Source organism: Phytophthora ramorum, assembly GCF_020800215.1.
Source record: "Phytophthora ramorum isolate Pr-102 chromosome Unknown Phyram_PR-102_s0008, whole genome shotgun sequence".
Taxonomy (NCBI): domain Eukaryota; phylum Oomycota; class Peronosporomycetes; order Peronosporales; family Peronosporaceae; genus Phytophthora; species Phytophthora ramorum.
Window position 1 is genome coordinate 806,689 of NW_027150654.1, and position 20,137 is coordinate 826,825.

The 20,137-nt window shown below is 55.7% G+C and overlaps 7 protein-coding genes across 7 annotated transcripts; 5 read left to right on the plus strand and 2 right to left on the minus strand.

Moving 5' to 3' along the window:
- Positions 1 to 1,094: 1,094 nt before the first annotated feature.
- On the plus strand, positions 1,095 to 1,940 carry KRP23_9282 (Protein NLP3; the record flags this gene model as incomplete). Its single annotated transcript, XM_067894819.1, has 1 exon — positions 1,095 to 1,940. The coding sequence occupies one exon, from the start codon at positions 1,095 to 1,097 to the stop codon at positions 1,938 to 1,940; it is 846 nt and encodes a 281-aa protein (XP_067742459.1).
- An 827-nt stretch (positions 1,941 to 2,767) lies between these two features.
- Positions 2,768 to 4,072, minus strand: KRP23_9283 (Glutathione gamma-glutamylcysteinyltransferase 3; the record flags this gene model as incomplete). Its single annotated transcript, XM_067894820.1, has 1 exon — positions 2,768 to 4,072. One exon carries the CDS (start codon positions 4,070 to 4,072, stop codon positions 2,768 to 2,770), a length of 1,305 nt encoding a protein of 434 aa, XP_067742460.1.
- Positions 4,073 to 6,124: 2,052 nt separating this feature from the next.
- On the minus strand, positions 6,125 to 8,097 carry KRP23_9284 (uncharacterized protein; the record flags this gene model as incomplete). The annotated part of the gene is made up of 2 exons (XM_067894821.1): positions 6,125 to 6,178; positions 7,135 to 8,097. 2 exons carry the CDS (start codon positions 8,095 to 8,097, stop codon positions 6,125 to 6,127), a joined length of 1,017 nt encoding a protein of 338 aa, XP_067742461.1.
- Positions 8,098 to 10,861: 2,764 nt separating this feature from the next.
- KRP23_9285 (putative WRKY transcription factor 19) lies at positions 10,862 to 11,803 on the plus strand (the record flags this gene model as incomplete). Its single annotated transcript, XM_067894822.1, has 1 exon — positions 10,862 to 11,803. The coding sequence occupies one exon, from the start codon at positions 10,862 to 10,864 to the stop codon at positions 11,801 to 11,803; it is 942 nt and encodes a 313-aa protein (XP_067742462.1).
- A 973-nt stretch (positions 11,804 to 12,776) lies between these two features.
- Positions 12,777 to 14,528, plus strand: KRP23_9286 (uncharacterized protein; the record flags this gene model as incomplete). Its single annotated transcript, XM_067894823.1, has 1 exon — positions 12,777 to 14,528. The coding sequence occupies one exon, from the start codon at positions 12,777 to 12,779 to the stop codon at positions 14,526 to 14,528; it is 1,752 nt and encodes a 583-aa protein (XP_067742463.1).
- Positions 14,529 to 14,750: 222 nt separating this feature from the next.
- Positions 14,751 to 16,313, plus strand: KRP23_9287 (uncharacterized protein; the record flags this gene model as incomplete). Its single annotated transcript, XM_067894824.1, has 2 exons — positions 14,751 to 15,343; positions 15,767 to 16,313. 2 exons carry the CDS (start codon positions 14,751 to 14,753, stop codon positions 16,311 to 16,313), a joined length of 1,140 nt encoding a protein of 379 aa, XP_067742464.1.
- Positions 16,314 to 17,778: 1,465 nt separating this feature from the next.
- On the plus strand, positions 17,779 to 18,793 carry KRP23_9288 (uncharacterized protein; the record flags this gene model as incomplete). The annotated part of the gene is made up of 3 exons (XM_067894825.1): positions 17,779 to 17,949; positions 18,038 to 18,124; positions 18,200 to 18,793. 3 exons carry the CDS (start codon positions 17,779 to 17,781, stop codon positions 18,791 to 18,793), a joined length of 852 nt encoding a protein of 283 aa, XP_067742465.1.
- Positions 18,794 to 20,137: the final 1,344 nt, after the last annotated feature.

The window sequence follows — 20,137 nt, forward strand, 5'->3', positions numbered from 1 at the left end:
AGAGCTTGACTGCATGGTAATCGTCGGTTCTGGCTGCTCCAGGAGAGATGGCTGCGTGTAGTGAGACTCGTCCAGCTGCTCCGAGCCACCGAATGCACGAAGTTCGGCGGAGGTGGTGGCAGCCCCCTCGCTTGGATGCAAAAGCGTCTCGCTCGAGCCTCTGCTGCTTGGGTGCGTGCAGCTCGCTCGCTGCTACATGTCCTGGAAAATCCAGCCGACAGCTTCTTTCGGCGATCGCGCACAGTTCGCCTGCGCGGGCGGGCAACGGTGAAAAATTGTGTTCAACGCGTCGAGCACTGGTGCACCCGGCGACAGGACAAGCCCGATCAAAAGTCCTAGCATGGTCCGTCTCCGTCCGCCTCTGTCTTGTCGACAGACAACGCTTCTGACCGCTGTTGACAGAACGTAGCGTCGCGACTGACTCTGCGCGAAAGCGCTCGTATTCTCGCTCCGGGTCACCCATGCATCACTACGCACGGTGCGACTGCCTCCGCGCAAAAGTCCTCTACATTGTATCGATAAGACCCGCTGTACGGTTCGTCAGCCTGCCACCTCGGCAGTCGGCTGTGAAACTGCGTGGCCTCTGTGGCTTAACAGCGAGCAGCCACAGCAGAGCTGGTGTCTGCTGCCGCCGCCATGCACACCCGCGATTCGGCACGATCGAACGAGTGCTCGCTCGCCTTCTGATGGACGTGGTACGCCACTCGACGCGGCGTCGATCCAGCAGCGAGCCGTAGAGCCACAGAGCGCTTGTTTCAGTGGGCAGGCGTGTCAACGACTGGAGACTGTCACCAGCGGTGGTGAAAGCGGCTGGAAGCTGACACCCACCCGGAAACCATCTGCCGCCGTCACGGTGACAAGAGGCCGGTTTGTGCTTGCAGGTGACTTGACCGCGCTCGTGGCTGCAGATCCGCTGTCCCTGCCTTTCCAGTCGCTGCTGCCTGCTGTCACCGTCCGACGAGAGAGAGCCACGGAGCCTTTGTCCTCCATGCCTTCTGGTCCGGAACACTCGCATGGCGGACGTAGCGTGAGCTCCACCTCATTGTTCATTTGGTCGCCTCGAGGACACACTGGAACCATCATCCTTGACGACCATGTCCACGTTCTCCGCAATCCGTTTGCCGCACCTGTCGACGACCGAATCGTTCCAGATGCATCCCCAACAGTATCAGTGCCAGGGCTTCGGCGGCATGCCGCACGCCTCCAACTACACGTACTCAAACCCTGCACGGGAGCGAATGGAGCTGCCGCCGCTCAATGTGCTGCCGTCGCGCGTGTACTCGGGTTACGCACAGAAGCCCATGTCGGCACCCGTGGCCTCTCCGGCCGCGACGCTCTCGCACCAACCTGCCCAGTCGCCGTCTAAGAAGCGCGTGCGCGCACTCCCGAACGCGTCCAAGTCCATCACGCTGGACATGCTGCGTCCTCACTTCGAGAAGCCGCTGGCCGAGGTGGCCAACATCTTTGGCATCTGCATGACGCTCATGAAGAAGATCTGCCGCAAGAACGGCGTGCCACGTTGGCCGCACCGTCAAATCCGAGGACTTCGCAAGAGCATCTGGTCCATCGAGAAGGCTCTGCGTTGCTGCGAGTCCGAGGCTCAGCGCCGGTCTTACAACGACCACCTGCAGAAGCAGCGAGCCAAGCTGCTGACCATCCTCAAGGGACCTGCTAGCCCGAGCAGCAAGGCTGCTTTCGAGCTGGTGCTGTCGGAGCCGTGCTCCCCTATGGCCGAGCTGACGACCCCCACGGCCGCGGAGAAGACACAGAGCCCTGCGTCTCGCTTCCAGCTGCCGGTTGTGTACTCGCAGTCACCGCGCAACTTGTACCAGGCTCAGCAGCCCCAGGTTGGCAACGTGTCGCCCAAGTTGCCGTCCATCGCTTCGCTGCTGATGAAGACGAACGAGGAGCAGCGCCTCAACTACAACTATCAGTTCTAAGTGTGGGCTGGTGATGTCTCTGTGTGAGGCCAAGTCTGTGTCTGGTAGCGCCGTCATGAGTAGTGTGATATTCGTAAAATGCAATGTGCATCTTGTAGTAGTGTAGCGTTGTGCTAGGTGGACTGTAATGAGAAACAAAAAAGTCTTTTTGTAATCCCCAGCATATACTATTATCGCCGGTATGCTTCAGCACATTCATACCCGTTGATTTTGCAGCGTATCCGGATCTGAACAAAACACGATAATGCTCGTGGTCGCGAAGAACGATTGTAACGAGCCTCGCTGTGCTCCCACTTTGCACAACCAAACAAACTCCAGCCACACGTCACTACAAACGACAGGTATCATTTTGCTCACCACCAGTCCTGCATTTTGCAATGACGGAGCATCACGATGTCTTTAACTTGGCTTTCGAAGGCCTTCCTAAGCAGCATAGCGATGGCCCAGTGATTGGGCGGCTCTATGCTGATCTGAGGGCGGGGTAACAGTGACCAGTTTCAGGAGAATCAACCTGTTCTACCAGCGAACAAGCACCGAGAGAAAATCAATCATGGTACAGTTTATTGCTTGGCTTTTAAGCCATAATAAGCATTTCGTTTGCTTGGTGCAGCTCAGTCTGCGCGACAACGTCATGACCCCGTGCGACTGTCGCGCAGGTCAGAAGAACCTCCCGCGAAAGAATCTGCGTGACCAGCTTTCCTAGCGGCAAGCTCAACGTGAAGATGAGCCTGCAATAGATAGGAGGTGTGGAAAGCTAAAATCGACCTGGCAACAACCAGGACTTGCAAGGGTCCCAGTCGTACGTCAACGCTCGCAACGCCTTTCGTCTAGATATGCGTCATCACGGTGGGGTCCGCCATGCGGCGAGCTGCCTCCACCGCCGCTGAACTGTAGCAGCACGGCTGCGGAGCTGGCGCCACGGGGGCAGCCGTCTGTTCGTCGCAGTGGATAAGCTGCTGCTTCAAAAGCGTCGGACCCATGGCGTGCGCTCCCTCCTTCAAGACCACAAGGCCGCGCGGCAAGTCCATCGACTGATCCACACGCTGCATGGCATCGAACACGCGCGACAGCTTCACCCAGTGCGGAGGGTATTTGAATCTGGCCACGTCCATCAGAAGCACCATGTCTCTCTCGGCATGATACCCTCCGATAGGCGAAAAGTGGCCGTCTCCCGTCTGGCCAAGCACTTTACGACTGTAGTTCAGCACCACGATCTCGGAGCTCGTGGCACAGCTGTGCTTCACAATGTCTCTAAACTGCTCCAGCGTAAAGTCACTCGTAGCCCGGTAGTCCTCCGTCAGCACGCCGTTGCAGCGCGCGAGACAAATGAACTCCGACATGCTGATGCCCTTCTCCTTGGCCACACTTAGCGACGTGCAGCAGTCGAACAGTTCTTCACTGAACCACCTCCACGGACCTTTCCAGAGTCTGCCGGGGTCGATTTGCAGTGCATTCAAGCACATGGCGAGCGTGGCCAGCCCGCAGAACGCCGGCTCGGCCTGCGTGATGAACTGCTCCGCCAATGGGAAGTAGATCTGCATGAAGTTGGTGCTGCTGTTGATGGCCTCCGTGAACAACTTGCGACCTTCCGGGCTGGAGAAGGCGATGCAGTCCTGAGGCAAGTGGCGGCGATGGAAGCTGCTTTGTACGGTGGTAGCCGTGGTCTTCTTGACCATCTCGTGCATCTTGTCGTGCTCACTCTGCTGGTTGTCTCGGCGCCGCTTGTCTGCGAGCTGGAGTGCCTCTTTCTCCTGCTGCTCCTTCTCTCGCTGGGTCTTGCAGCCGCACTCCATGTCCATTGGCAACTCGCACTCGTCCACCGCTTCCGTATTAGTAACTGCTGGGCGCTTGGCTATTTGGATTCTGCGGAACGGTTTGTGTAGAGGCGGAATGAGGCCGGAGCGGGTTTGTGTAAGGTTGGTGTGCACGACCCGCGGACGGAAATGGGATGATTGCGGATTGGTTTGCGGCGTCGAGGACGTCACGCGGACGGTGCTGTGGCGCTGATGCGGTGGGGCGCTGGCCTGGGCCTTGACGACGGCAGTGGGAAGCTGCTTGTCCTCGCGCAGGAAGAGCTTCCAGTGGGTCGTGGGCGCGAAGCGCGTGGGTAGCTCGCGGGTCCGGGCCCACATAGGCTTAAAATACTCGGGGAGCTGCGCTTTTCTGGGGAGATTCACAGCACCGAAGCTGAGGCTGGAGCTGCTGCGTCTTGAAGATGCGGGGCCTGAGACGGAGGAGTCTGAGCTGAGCTAGTGCTTGCTGTCTGCGCTTGCCCACAAATAGCCGAATGCGGACGAGTGACCGATCGGTGGCGCTCGGACAGGAATGGCGATCAAACACGCACGAGGCGGGAGATGAGGCGATTGACCCATTTCGGAAGATACCCAGTTCGTGACTGGGTGTTTGTAAGGGATTTGGGTATGCACTCAAATTTTGGTGAAATAGGGTCTGGTCGCTGCTCCGTCAAGAAATGATCGGGCCCAAGCGCAGAGACAGCCGCGGGGAGTATACAAAGAGCAAGTGAAATGACGACTTCTAGAGAGACTAGACTAGAAAAATGCTGGAGCGTCCCTGGTCTTTGTCTGTCAACACGTCGGCGACCAGCGCTCGGCGTGGACCAATGGCAGGCTGCCGTTCGCCCGAGGCACGCGCCCGCGCACAACATTGGGCCACGGGGTGCCGTCCAGCGCGCTTCCGGCACACCTGAGCCCGTGGCGCACGCTGCCTTTCGCCAAAGAGCAGCCACGAAGGCGGATCTTGCGCTCTGCTGCTCGCCGTATGCACTGCCTGCGGTTTACCGCTACATCCAAGACCTAGATCGTATTCGAGGCTGCGATTGGACAGAACCGCTTCAATCCAATTTGATGTAAGTGCACACCACACAACTTCAACTTGGTGATAGGCACCACTTGGCGTTTTGCAAAGCACGGCGGAGGCTTCTTGTGGGGCGGCGAATCCACCCCAACGAGCTTTTCGTTCAATCTTCCCAGACACGTTTGGTAACGGTGACGTTGAGGGTACGTGGCTGCATGCGCTCTTGTGGACAGAGCGCCTTTCGTGGCTGTCAGAGCTTTGCCGCCATTGCAACCCATGCGACGATGCGAATTGGAATGCCTGGCAGTGGGTGCGCGTGGGTGCGAGCTTAGCGGAAGTGATTGAGCTTGGATCCACATCGCTCTTAAACGGTTTGGCTGAGTTGGCGGCCTTTTCGGCATGGTTTGCCCGCCAACATTGGATCAGGCCGGGCGGGTGGTAACTTCGTGGCAATGCCTGGGCAGTCAACATCGAGCAAGCACATGTAGAAGGTTGGGGGCTTGGAATAGTGCTGCGATGTGGTCGAGATGTAGTTATGGACGTGATGGCATTTATTTTCCTGCGGCGATGCCATCAAGCCTGCAAGGCCGCTGCACTGGGCAGGACGTGTCTGCGGTAGGTTTAAGGTGCTGAAATGCTGAAGGGATTATCCTGCGGCGGCAAACGAGTGATTGAGTATGCTCGTCACACGAAGCATTCTAATGTGACAACTTCAGCAACGGCGGTGTATTACAAGCCCGATGAAATCTCTTCTCGATGCCCTCCACCAAGGACTTCGTTCTTTTGGTCACCGCTGTGCAGAAAGTTTTCAAACAAAGATCTGGATTCCCAGCCGCGGGGTACCTAGCAAGGCACTCGAAGGGAGGAGCCACGATTGCCGACAGCACGAATTGGCCAATGAATGAATTCAAGTTTCAAGGTGGCGATGGACACGGAGTGCGGCTACAAGACTCAGTGAGAAATAAACGAACAGATGAAATGGCGCTCACTTTCTGTTGGACAGGTCATTGCGGCCAAGGGGTAAGTCGGAGTTCATTTATCTCGGGGGCGCTGGAATGTTCTCCTGACGGAGGACTACAGGGCTACGAGTGACTTTACGCTGAAAAGTTTGGAGATCGCAGTGTGCTTGGCCAGACGGTAGACGGCCACTTCTCGACCATCGGATGATCCGACGCTCGCGATGAAGCACTAAGCGGGATCCATAGCGCAGGTCGATTTCAGCTTTCCAGCCCACTTATCTGTTGTAGGCTCACCTTCACGCGCAGCTTGTCACTAGGAAAGCCGACGCGCAGCGCGACGGACCCATGGAGCCAGCATCAAAGACGTAGATTGCGAGTAGTCTCCGTCCACGAACAAATATGTTGGGATGCCTAGGTGAGATAGTTCAGTCTTTGACGTTGGTTTAGCTGGCAATTTGCTAGAATCTGCTCCACGTCAGCCAATACAGTTAAGGCGACCACGAGATATACATTGTATGTGGCGTCGTGCTGGCTTCGACTGTTGTTACTTAACTGCTTCACGTGTTGCTTGCTATCAGCGCTGCTGATACGCTGAGTGGCATCCAGATCTCTTTTCGTTGTAACTTAATGACCTGTCCAAACAGAAATCGTCAACGTGTCGATTAAATCAGCTTGCATCAGAGCATGGTGTCCATGGCCCGGCCCGAAGCTCCCTGGATGAGAATGGCCTGGCCTGACTAACCAAAAGTTCTGTTGCGACTGATGAGTTTCTGCAGTACATGGACCGAGATGATGCAACTCTAGCACCGAAATGCGACTAGCGAGGTGTTGGCAACACTTGAAGCAACACTGTGTTGCTCATGCAATTCACTTCTTCACGCTGTAGCTAAAGGTTATCTATTCAACTTATTTCGCGTAAATGTACACCGTCTTCTTACTACTGCAAACATGAAGCACAACTACAACGACACACACTCTCCAGCCTCCTTCTCCTCGCCATTCTGGGCTTCATGAAGCTGGCACAGCATCCCTCGTCGAACCGCCCGCGAGCAGCCAGGGTGTTCGCATCGCTTGCCACCGCCATGCGAGATGCAGAAACCATTGCCACGGTCTTTCTTCTCGCACGAGCCGTACTGGCACTTGCGGATCCCGCCGTGGACGTAGCAGCGGCCCTTGCGCTGTTGTCCGCGCGTGCAACCCGGAAACTCGCAGCGTTTGCCGCCGCCGTGAGCTCGGCAGAAGCCGCCACCTTGAGAGCTCCGGGTGCAGCCACCAGGCCCATTGTACTGACACCGTGCACCTCCACCGTGGGCCTTGCAACGGCTGTTGGACTGAGCACGTCTAGTACAACCGATCTCAATGCACTTCTTGCCCTTGGTGACCTTGCCATTCGCCCTCCCACTGTTGTTCTCCTGACTCACAGGCGAGGCTGACGTCGTTCGAGCAGCTTTAGCTTTCGACTGATTAGGGTCACTCCTATTGGGTCTGGGACGCTTTGGTCGAGAGGTTAGAGCGTCTAAATCCGCCGACACGATGAGCTCCTTGATGAGTGAAGCTGGTGGTGAAATAGTCAACGAGAACGGAGGCCGCTCCACGGACGTTTTGATGGCGTCTAGAGGCTTCATACACGATCGTTTACTCTCCTCAACGTTGGGAGACGTGGAGATCCAGAGCGGCGTCGGATGTTGAGAACTCGAAGTCATGGCTTGGGGGTTGAACATATCCACTGCCCCTGGACTGGGCTGTTGCAGCATGGAAGAGGTCATAGCCGCACTGGACATGGCCATCATCTGTTTCATAGTGTGTACCCGTTGGAAGTTGCTCCCCCCTGGCGTCGAGACGTCGTCCTGCATCCACGCTGGAGACTGCGGGAAGCTCGAGAACCCGTTATAGTTCACGTGTCCATTGCCTCCAAGGGGAAACACAGGCATCATACTCGGGTCCGGGAGGGTGTATCCATCCCGACTATTAATAGCCGGCTGGAAGTTCTCATCGTTGAAAAAGGTTTCTTTCAGACTCGTGGGCAGCTCCAAGGGCTCCAACGCGTTGGGTTTGGCCTCCTTCTTGAAGCCGTGGAAGTCGGCAAAGTCCTGGTCGCTCAGCATCTGGGTCACCATGTCGTCCTCGTTGAGCCGCACGAAGAGCTCGGTCGACGGCGGCTGGAACGGCGTCTGCAGCTGCGAGAGCGCAATGCCCCCGCCCAGCAGCGAGTTCGGAGGCGGCGGGACGGCCGCGTGAGCGCTGCCTGGGGGCGTGCACACGCTGCGCTCTGCCGTGAGCGCTTTGACTCTGCCGCATGAGGGCGGGGGCGAAGAGAAGAGACTAGTGACGGCCGACCGCATCTCGGGCGCGAACAGCGATTCCACAAATGCCACCTCGTCCATGGCGAAGGCCACAGGAGCTTGCTTTTCTCTCGGAGATGGACCTGCGGCGGCCGTTGCGTGTTGAAGTTGCCGCCCGCTCGAAAAAAGTCAGGAGCTACATCGAATTTTACACGGCGAGTTAGTATGGATTCGAGCAGACGCGGCAGCAAAAGGTCGCTGCGAAAAACCGAAAGGCGAAGGCAACGAACCTGATTTCCCCAAGACGTTGAGTCCGCCCTTGGCTGTGGCGGGAGAGATTGGGTATGTGCTGGGGGCTTTGGTTGCTGACGCTGAGCCCTTGGGTGGAGTCCTTGGAGTTAGCAAATTTGGCCAGGTTACTTGCGGGTGGAGGTGGCGGACTGAGGCGGGTGGGCGTCTGCGAGAACTGTAGCCTCAGCAGGACGGCCGCAACCGCTTTGGTGGGCGCGAGAATGAACCAGAACAAGAAGCCATCTGGAGCGGGGCCACATGGCCCGCGGAAACTCGTTGCCCTGCCCGCAGTGGGAGTGTTGGTGGATACAATATAAAGCGGCAGCGACCTCGGTTGAAGGTTGTCTGTGCTGCTCGCGCGGGACACAACGGCCGGCGCAATGCTTTGCTTGCGCGACGCTTCACGCCCGAGATCCTGGGGCAACTCGGTCCATGCTGCGCGCCGAGCTGAGAGCGCGGGCACTTGCTATGAGCCGTGGAGGGCTGGCGCCATTGTTGTCCTGAGGAGCACGCGGCATCTGTCGCCGACATCTGCAGCGTATATCGCCAGCGGAATCTGAACTGCTCAGCCTGACGACCACCAAGGCCCATGCTTACCAGCTACAGATGGCCGCACCGCATGCTCTGAAGCGGAGCGTCAGCGTGCACTCGGCGGCAGCTAGCAACCTGTATACAAACAACTGTGGCGCTTATCCGAAAGTGTATACAAAATGTGGTGTGGCAAATGCTCGTACCTGCATCGCCTCGGCTTCAAGCATTTTTCGAGCGTGGGATTGCCTCACTGCGGCGCAGGTTGTACTGCTACAACCTACACTTTTGCCGCCGGGAGCATCGTCAGGATATCATTCACACTGTTTATCATCTTGGTGAGGCTGTCCAAGGGCACCAAGTTGGTGACCAACACGTCGCGTGGGTCAGGCCGGACTGGCAACACGCCGGACGTGGCTGAAGGATCCTCGCGCGGTTGCGGCATCCAAACGCTACGCTGCCAAGCATGAGTCCAGTTGCAAAACGAGCAACATGTTCAAGTCCAGATCGTCGTCTTCTCGAGTCAGCTCACCGACTTCGCACGAATCTCCACATCCGCTAGCGGATCCTGTGTCCACAGGTGTTCAACTTGAATGACTGCGGTTGCGTGTGCTGCGGCCCGGCGCAGCGTTCGCTCGTGTTTAGATGGGCGACAGACAGGATCCCCATCGTGCTGCCGTGCCCGCGGCGTGAGTGCCAGGTCCATGAAGCAAGCTGTCACCGCTGCACGAACATAGTGTCAGCAGGGCTTCCAGGCAGCGAACGTCGACTCGACGTACGTCCTCGACGTCGTCGGGTGGCCTCGTTTGACTGCTGTACAGCCAAATGCCACCCTGGATATTATATGTTTTGCCGGCGACTTGGCAGGAAAGGATACCATCTCAGTTCTTATTTGAACTTTCTGGACTCGCCAGCGTGGCGTTTGTGCCAGCCCCGTTTGCCCTGTGACGTCAAGCTGAGCCCTTTGCTGGCTTAAGGCCGTGGCAGGCTATCGTCGCGCTTGAGTCTCAAAGTTGAGAGGCGCACGTTGCTGCTGGCATTGTGCTGTGTTCCTCGCACTGCTCGCACCCCTCGATTGCAGTTAATTTTTTGCCTGTCCTTACTGTGTGTAAGTAATGCCCGCTCGTTGACGGTTCAACGATTTCAAGCGGCGGCACGTCACGTTGCACAGCCTGTTGCTTTCTGCCGTTTTGCTTCCTGCCATCTCGTAATACTACATGTAAGCTTACCACAAGCTTTAAAGCTCGCGGGTGATGGCCTGAGCCCGAGCCGGACATATGCGTTCGGCCGCGAACTGGGCATTGCGTCTCCGGCCTAGATTGAGCATATTCTTCTTGGAAAGGTGGGCAGGCCTTTTCACGCGTATTTTTCTAGACAAGGTGTAAACTCGAGATAAGAAGCATTTGCGCATGGAAAGCTCAGCGCTGCCGCTCCTTTCCGTAGCAGTGCGCACTTCGGATCAAGTGCAAATACCGCAGGATCACGAGGTGGATGAACATGACGAGACCTCATCGTGTTGAAAAATCCGGCACATTTTTCTTTTAATGTGAGGTACAATCGGAAGATGTATTATGATTCACAGGGGACACGCAATGGCACAACAACAGCCACAGCAGCGAAAGCTCGCAAGCACCTCTGCCGACTGCGTTGGGTCCAGTTCCGCACTCAACGGATCATTCGCGCGCTCCGATCCAGTCGTGGGTACCAACTCTCTGTGACTCGCACATGGCGAGCTGCGCAGGTGAGGCCCGCCAACCGGTTGCCTGCCATTTGTGAATTCTTCGGCCGGATTGAGTGCCTCCATCTGCTCACGGCGACAGCGACCGGGCGTACACGCTGTGTGCAACTATCTGGGCCCATCGTCCCCCCCGTCCGCCGTACAGCAGCAGCACAGCTCAGTCATCGCGCTTGCGGTCATACAGCCGACGAGTCCACCGAGCGCGCATTTCCAAATCCGGCGAGCGCTCCGCACGACAGATTACAAAAGTCCCCAACGTTTTGCTCGGCCGCGAGCATTCGTACCACACACCTCTTCACCCCCCACAGCATGTTCGACCCGCGCCTCTGCTCGCCTGACTCGCCCGTTGACTCCGCCATGTTCCCGCCCGTGTACAACCGCTCGTCGTCCGCGTCGTCCACCACTTCCATGCGCTCGTGTCCGGACGCCGCCCCCGTGGCGCCGGCCACGGCCTCCCAAGCAGTGTCCAAACCAATGGCCGCCACCTCCTTTAAGCAGGAACTCATGGGCCCGCCGGACAGCAACGAACTCGAGCCGTTCGAGTTCCGGCCGCGCCCAAACTCGAATCCGACGCCGCGCTCGGCCGCCGGAACGTCGCTCAGGTCGGTCTTCGGGGACCAAGACCTCATCGACGCCATCATGTGCAGCCTCAACATGGAGCAGAACGGCCACAACCACTCGGCCAACGTCGCCCCGAACGTGGCCATGCCAGCCATCCGCCCGGCCGCCTTCGCGCGCCTCCCGCAGGTTCAGGTCCCGCCACCGCAGTCGTTCACTGCTCTGATGCAACAGCGGCCGACCATTGTCGGCCACGGGTCGGCCGCGCACGGCCCATGCCTGCGGAAGCCCGGCACGTTCCTAAACAAGGACGGCCGCTGGATCAAGGGCAAGCCCTGCCGTATGGAAGGCTGCGATAAGCGTGCGCAGTCCAACGGCCTGTGCAAGGGCCACGGGGGCGGCGCGCGCTGCAGCTTTGCGGGCTGTAGCAAGTCGTCGCAAGGCGGCGGGTTCTGCCGCGCCCACGGCGGAGGCAAACGCTGTATGCACGAAGGGTGCGAGAAGGGCACGCAGCGCAACGGCTTCTGCTACCTGCACGGCGGCGTGCGGTCATGCAGCGTGGAAGGCTGCGACAAGAAGGACCGAGGCAACGGCAAGTGCTTCTCGCACGGTGGCGGCCGCAAGTGCCAGGCGCACCTGTGCTTCAACACGATCCGGCGAGGCGCCTTCTGCGACCTGCACAACAGCAAGTGAAGCGAGCGAGCGAGGAACCCCCCGGCAGGACCCGCCACGCACACTTAAGTTAAGAGCCCACCAGCAAGACATGGCGTGGTCGTGATCATATAAACCACATGCAACATAATACATGGAGTCGGTGTCAAGGTAACGCCGCATATTTCCCATCCACAGTGTCTTGTCAATGGTCTCCGAGACCGCCAGCTCTTGTCCGACAAGAAAATTTTCATAAAGATGTCGGCCATGTGGTGTGCTGAGAAGGACGAACGAGCGCCGCAACCTGCGCGAGCATACAAGATGGCGTGTCGTTGCGAGCTAACGAAGCATTGCCTGAGCGCGCGAGCAACGGGATCGTGCTCGGGATTGCAGATCGGCGCGCGGATCAGACGCAAGCCCACTGTCTTCGACAATGGCCCGCGTGGGACGCGATAGTCTTGACCAAGGCCGTCGCGCCATCAAGTAGAAGGCCTCGGCCGCCGTCTTTACAAGACAAATCGCCACGCAGGACTTGCTGCTCCTGGCAACTTGAATCAAGTCTTGATGCCTATCGAGATCGTGGCATTCGCACAGACGGGCCTTGTGATATGGCGATCCGATCGAACGACCCGAGCGTGAGCTTCCTCACAGCAATCAACAAGCACTAGAAATGCAAGGTCCTCGGTGCAGCGAGTGACCTCAAGCGGCCATTTCAGTTCAACTGGAACTGCGTTGGATTTTCGGGCGGGCAGGAGCCGGGCGGTGCTGACTCCGATTGACACCACGAGCGCGCGAAACCTGGCTTCGGCCGAGGTGACGAAGGTCGGAAGAGGCCTGTCCGTGGCCGCCCTCTGTGGCATAACGAGGCTGTCGTCTCAAGTGTGAACAATTGGCTGCTGCCCATCGAGCAGCGATGCAAATTGTTTGTACCAAGTCCAGCACTGTAACTGCAGCTCAAAAATAGGGGACTGAGTCATGGCGAGCTGCGCGCGACTCGGCCTTGAGCTCGGCCGATATGATCCGGCCGTTCGTGGACACCGAACCTCCCGCTCCTCCGACTTCGCTCACCTACGAGGCGGTTCTGTGCTCGGAGCTGCCTGCGTTCGACCCGGCGCCGACGTTGCGCTCGGTGCTGCTGAGCCCGCCGCACCTCCGGCGGTTCAACGTCTTTTTGCGCAAAACGGGCTGGCTCACCATGCCCATTTACGGCTGTGCCTTGGTGTTGCGCGTACTCGTGTGCTCGGTCCCCGCTCCGATGGGACGCGAGCTCGCACCTTGGGCTGCGGTTTTGCACCTCCCGCCGTGCATCGTGTTCGCCGCCGGCATCCGCGTGGAATTCGTGAAACTTATTTTGTCCACGTTCGACTTTTGGTTCCCGTTCGCTGCCAACACCTTGTTCATGATCTTCTTCTGCGTCGTGCTGCAAGATTTGCGGGTCCTGCTGGTCATCGCAGTCTGGGTCGCGTTCGGCTGCTCCTTTTTGCAGGAGACGTACTTTCACGACTCGCGAAACATCGCGGCCTCGGCACTACTTGAAGCGTTTCTTCTTGTGCTGGTCATGGGCAGCATTTCGCTCAACATTATGGACGATTTGCACCACGCAGACTTGATCGTTGCCGACGGCCACAGTCTCTCAACCAAAGAGGTTTTAGTCAACGTCATTGGTACGATGGCTACTTTGATGGTGCGAACCATGTATCGGCGAGTTCGGTTGATAAAGCGCCAGAAGAAAATGAAAGGTACCGCAGTACAGTCGCTCGGATACCGCTGTTTCATCGCACTGAGCCCCACGGGACCAGGGACTTCACCGCGCAACAGCGTTGTGCCGCATCCACTAGGACCCCTCCTTTTCTTCACTTCCAAGAAGGGGCTTTCGCGCAAAAAGACCGACACTTCTTCTGCAGCGAGGGTCAATAGCCGACACGTGTCAAGCTTGGTGCTACCGCCACTGCAAATCCACGTCGTCAAGGATTCGAGGCGATATGATCCTCGTGACACGCTTTGGCGACAAATAGGCTCCCTTGAGCCGTTCAAGTCGTGGCAAATTATTGCATTTCAGGTTTGTGGGCTTACGGGGTTTGTACTCACGATCCCGTCGATTTTTACGCCTCCGTGGGTAGACGGAGTCGAAGCGGTCGGGACTCTGTGCATCGCAACAACGGCGATTTTCTGTGGGGTGAGCACGAGATACTGCCAACGAATACTGTTCAAGCGCGTAGTATTTTCCTTTGACTATTTGTTCCTGATTCTGCAGTTGCTGGCTGCGCATTTGTGCCTCACTGACATTTTTTCGTGGCAGTGGGCGGCCACTTGTGGGATAGCGTCCAGTTACCTCCTGGCGCAATGGGCGCTGACGATCGATTCACTAACTCCGACCATGAGGCACCGGCTGCACGTCAAGAGCTGGATGCCCACGTGCTGCATCGTGCTCTTCATCGTTATCCAGTTGCTGGTGCTGCTCGATTTTATGATTTGGGACTACGCCAAAATCCACGACCGGGTGTTCTGGGACTTGGACTTCCTGGGCCACCGTGCGCAGTTCCGAGTCGTGTCGTTCCTGTGGAGTCGAGTGGTGACCATCTTCGTGTGGTACGGGCGACTCTACTACATTTTGGTCACGCGCACCCATGAAAACACACTCATTATTTTGCGGGGCAACGTCGAGTTTGACTACCAGACCTGGAGGCTGCACGCAAAACAAGTCCAAGAAAGTTGGAGGATAGCGAAAGCAAATAAATCAGCCATATTCTCGATTCCAGAGCAGTAGTACCGAGTACGAATAATAGACTTGACGATTTTGAACAGTTTTGCGACCATGTCGTCCTTACGACAGCGTCCACATTTGGCGCGAGTATTGATAGTAAATTCCCAGGCAAGCATGATCCGCCCTCTTGACTCGACACTGGACTGTGAGTCTCTGACTTGCGGCGGTGCTAGCTACAAAATCACTGCGTGGGATAATAAGCTCCCAGCATTCGACCCCCTCCCGATGTTCAAGACCGTTCTATTGAGTCCGAACTCGTTAAAGCAGTTCAATCGATTCGTGGTGGTGTTCACCCCTTTACTGGGACCCTTCATCTTCGCTGGTCTCGCTTTGCGGTATGCAACTTTCCTGGTATCGGCACCCGCAGGACGCATTCTGTCGGTGATCTCAGCCATCGCCCAGATTCCTGGCATCGTTGTCACGCTTGGTCACATGCGTACCGAGTACGTCAAGGTTATCGTACCCACATTTGACTTTTGCTTTCTACAAATTGCCAACACACTGTGGGCGATCACCATGAGTTTCGTTTTGAGGGACCTACGCATTACCGTCGTATTCGTCTGCTGGGTCAATTTTACCTGCTGGCTGCTCCAAGAAACGTATTTGCGCAACTCGAACCTCGTTGTCGGCGTTGCTCTGTGGGAGTGGCTGTTCTTCGTGATGCTATTGCTGCTTTTGTCGCTGGATCTCGTGGACGAGGTCGAGCACTACAGCCTTGTCACTACGCGAGACCGTACCATCTCGACCAAAGACGTGCTAGCGAATGTCATTGGAACCATGGCCATGCTGTCGCTCCGGAACCTCTGTCGCAGGGTTTGGTACGCTAAATACCGAACCAGCAAACCGGGAGCTGCGATACCGGCACTTGGTTATCGCTGTAAGATTGCGCTGAGCTCGGTATCGACGACGTTAAATTGCAACGTCTTGCCTCGCAGAGTCAGCAAATCCAGTGAAGAATACAACGCAGGGAATGCGTCATCTACAAGTGTGAAACCCAACAAAATCCCTCCATTGCAAATGCAACTACGTGCAGCTGCAGAATCAACACAATTCGACGCTGAAAAGACTGTCTGGCCTCGTATTGGAGCTCTTACTCCCATTCCACCGTGGAAACTGGTCGTAGTGTACGCATGTGAGTTACTTGGGGGTATAATGGCGATGCTATCGCTTTTCCTCCCTGATGGTACCTACGGGGCTGAAGTGATAGCGATCGCTGGGTTAACATTCAGTGCACTCTGTAGTGGCGTTTACATTTGCTGCTGCCAACGACAATTGCTCAAGCGAATCTTGACAACTTTCCACTTTTGGTTTCTCTTGTTCCAAGTCGTGACAGCGGGCCTTAGTGTCATGGACATCTTCAGTTGGCGATGGGTTCCAGTTTGCGGGGTAGCGTCAAGTCTGCTTCTGGGGTTCTCGCTTTTGATAGTCGATGGCCTCACTCCGATCATGAAGCGCCGACTGCGGTTCAAGTACTGGATGGCTACTAGTGGCATCGGCGTGCTCTGGGTCGTTCATATCCTGCTGCTTTTGGATGTGATGATGTTTGGCATTTGGGGGCTCCGGGACCGAGTTTTCATGAACTTCTCGTTTCTTGGCCGGCGATCAACTTTCCATGTCGTCCCGTTCCTGCTGAGTCGTATTGTGACCATTTTCGTGTGGTCCGGACGATACGCCTACGTCGTTATTACTCGCCAGAATGACAATGCGTTGATCCTGCTGCGAGGAGAAGTCGAGTTCGACTACGAAGGTTGGAAGGAACGTTTAAGGATCGATACCCGCAAAAAGTAGAGGATGCAGGGAGGAGTAGACCACGTGTGCATATTCAAAACACATCCTGTGTATTTGACTTGCTAACTGATGTTAGCTACCACATATAGCAAACGAATTCTGGGCCTACGATGATGAACTCTAGCATCAGTAAGCTTAGCATTTTAGAGTCCGTTCTTTTCAGGAATGTTCGAACGAGTCAGCAGCAGGTCGGCGTTTAGAAAATGATTGAACCATTCGGCGCCAAGGAAGAAAACAATCAACTCGCTCTTGAAGATGCATGCTATGAAATCGTCGCCTCGGGTGGCAGCTTTTGTCCCCCTTATAATAGTCACGACCGTATTTCTGAGCCCACGCTCCGTCACGACATTCAATCGCGTTGCACAGAGATGGACTCGAGTCAAGGGACAGACCGTCATCGTGTACTTGTGCTTCGCCTCGTGACTTTCGCGACACCAGCACATGGTTGCTCCGGTTTTCTGCAGCCCCGACAAAGTTTGTGTTCCTTACTCCTTGCTCAACTTTCTGAGTTTTTACACAACCAACACGAACTGGGCCATCGTCTTCAGTATCGTTTACAAGATGTTGATGCAATTCTTGTGGTAGTTTGCGGGGCAAATCTTAGCAACGCGCTTCTTCAACAAACATATCTGCGTAGCATATACTTCATCCTGGTCATAGTTCTGTGGAAATGGGCATGTACGCACCGTTGATGGTATTGCTGTCGTCGATGATCACGAGCATAGTAAACCTCTGCCGCTGCAAATGCAGCTCGTCGCGGAATCAGCTCGATTTGACCCGCGGAAGACAGTGCGACCTGCAAAATTATCTTGTTCACTTTTGCTGCAGCAAGAGAACTTTTTGGAGTGCTCTCAGTCCTTCCGCCAAGCAACAATTCCGCTCACCGAAGCTCTTGGTGTTGCAGGCTTAATAAGGAGTACACGTTTTAGTAGAGTATGTGTGTGCTGCTGCCGGTGGCAGGTGTCCTTCCCCTTGCTGCGTGATGGACGTCTTCAGTTGGCAATGGAGAGAGAGAGAGGGTCTCTTAGGAGATATAAAAGTAACTCGATACTAGCACCAGATAATCCACAACAACTAGATCGTCTACGACTTACGCTAGAAATATTTTGCTTATTTTTTTTAGAGTTGTATCGAAGCACTGCAACAAGCAGAGACTACAGAAGAACTGTGCTAGTTGATTGCACAATAGGTTTGCTTTGCTGGAATGACTTGAGCTCTGGATATCGGCAGCTAATGGAGCAGACCATTAGGTTCGTCCGCAGGAAGCTCCATTGGAGCGACTCGCGATGCAATGAATATTAGCGCTGAAAATATTTTGCAACACAATATTGTACTTCATTTTTCCGAGAATACCACGTCTTCTCAAAATGTGCTATTAGTCACTAATCCGAGGAGCCGTTTGTGGCATGTGTGTCAAAGTCACAGCGCGATCTTTCGTCAAGAGGTGTTCCTGTTCTTGATGACCATGGGCATTGTTTGCTACCTGCTGCAGCGGCATGTGGTCTTGTGCATCGCTGCCATCGCACTTTGCAACTCCAGACTCGACGTCACAGCTTCCATTGCGCCTCGATCATACTTCTCCACCGTCCACACTCCTCAGTCGCCAAGTGACCCTGTCATCTCCGACGCGGCCAATGTACCAACTCTTCCGCTGCAAGACCAGCGATGCTCTATGTGGTGCAAAAAGACTCTGACATGTCGTTGCGATGATTGCGTGGCTGTAGTTTGCATTGGATCAGCTTCGAGCGCTGTCGGATTCGGGGATCTACACGACGCTGTCTCTGGCCAAGATCCATGCAGCAGCTACGGAGGTGCAGTGATTTCAGAGCATTTTGGTGGGTTGTGAGAGGGTTGCTGACGCGTTTGCTGGTACTTGTGGAGTGAAGCTGGGAGACTTCCACTATGTAATCCACCTGCAGGTGGCGTTGGCGTCGCCGTATTTCCGGAGTAAGCGGGAGGTGGAGGACTTCGAGATGATGGTGCTGGAGAGCAAGCCACGCGTTGAGGAGCGAGCTAAAGGAGGCTTCAATGCCACACGCAGCATTGCTATCGATGAATTCCCCGAGATGGATGAGGACGCGATTGAGCGCTTCTGGGTGCAGATGGTGGAAGAGAGACGTCAGCGTCGCCATGAACTCTTTGAGAAGTGGGAGCGTGAAGAAGTGGGTGAGGATGAGGGTGAAAATGCACAGCCTGTCGAGGCTGTAGAGAGTGACCAACTGGAGTCCATGGAGAAGCCTACACAGGCTGCAGTCGAGAAGGTGACGAAGACTTTGACTATCGACGAACTGCAGGTTATGCCCGCAAAGCAACTCCGGCAGCTGCTTGCTACTCCCGAGAGTACGGCACCACTCCGAGCTGCCATTTCAGCCATCCTGGACGAGCGCCTCACGCTGCTGGAAGAGCGCGAAGAAGCTCTGCACGCTCAAGACAATCTACAGCAGTCGCCACAGCTGACCCTCCATCGTGACGAGCTGTGAGCTCGCATTGGCTTCGTCCTTGCCAGCATCTAGTTCGCCCGAGCAATTGTAAAATGCGTCTGGTGGTGAATATTGGTGCAGGCTTGCCAATGATACCGTTTACAACTGCCAGCTCGAATGCAGTTGGCTGTTTGTAGTCATGTTTTCATACGCATACAATGGAAAAATACCAGTGGCGGACTGCAAAGCTTCACTTTACTCTTAATGTCATCTTGACAGCCTGTGCTGCACCACAGGCACCACGAATCTATACATATTTTGTTGGGGGCTATGGTTGCGGACGGGCTTCAACTCCTGGTAGCACGGCTTCACTCGTTGGAGATCACTTTGGGATCTCCTTTCTTGTACTCACCTCGGTAGGAAGCATCGCCGCATACTTTTCGGCGAAAACTCTGCTTCGAGGCAAAGCTACTTGCGAGAACATAGGAGGCATTGCCGAAACGCTGGCCAGACAGAAGTAGTCACCAAATGTAATGCATGACGATGTTTTTTTTGCTGCGAAAAGGTACAAAGCCACCGAGCACCAAAATAATGAATAAATACATGCACGTAACTGGTGTACCATACAATTCCTGGCGACTTGGGTCATCCCAAAGCTAACTGTGGCACCGCTAGTTTTGGAGATCACAGCATTATTGATAGTCTGGCAGCTGATCAAGCCGCTTTGTCGCTTGCATGATCCAGCCTTTAGAGTGTGCAGCAAATACAAGGACGCCATCCAATGCAGTGTGCTACCAGATCGTTGCGTGGGGTAACACTCTGCCAGCGTTCGACCCTCTGGCTATGGCGAAGACAGCTCTACTGAGTCCAAGCTCCGTCAAGAAGTTCAATGGCCTCGTCTTCAGATTCAGTCGACCTCTGAAGCAATACATCGTTGTTGCACTTGGCTTACGCTTTGCAACTTTCGCCGTGCCAGCATCTGTGGGGCGGGTGCTCGCTCCGATCACTGCTATGCTGCACATTCCGCCCATTTTGGTTTTTGCAGCTGGAATGCGCCTCGACTACATGAACAATATCCTGCGCACCTTCGACTTTGGCTTTTTGTTTGCAGCCAACGCGATTTGGGCTGTCGTATTCAGCGCTGTGCTGAGAGATTCTCGCGCAACTCTCGTGGTTATTTGTTGGGGAAACTTCATCAGCTCGTTGTTTCAAGAGACGAATCTGCGCAACACCTCCTTCATGGTTGCGGTGACACTGTGCGAGTGGCTGTTTTTCGTGATGCTAATGGTCTGGCTGTCCCTGGAACTTGTGGACGACGTGACCCACTACACAGTGACCACAGCTCAGGGCGGCGAGATCTCGACGAAAGACCTTTTATCCAACGTGATTGGGACGATGGCCATG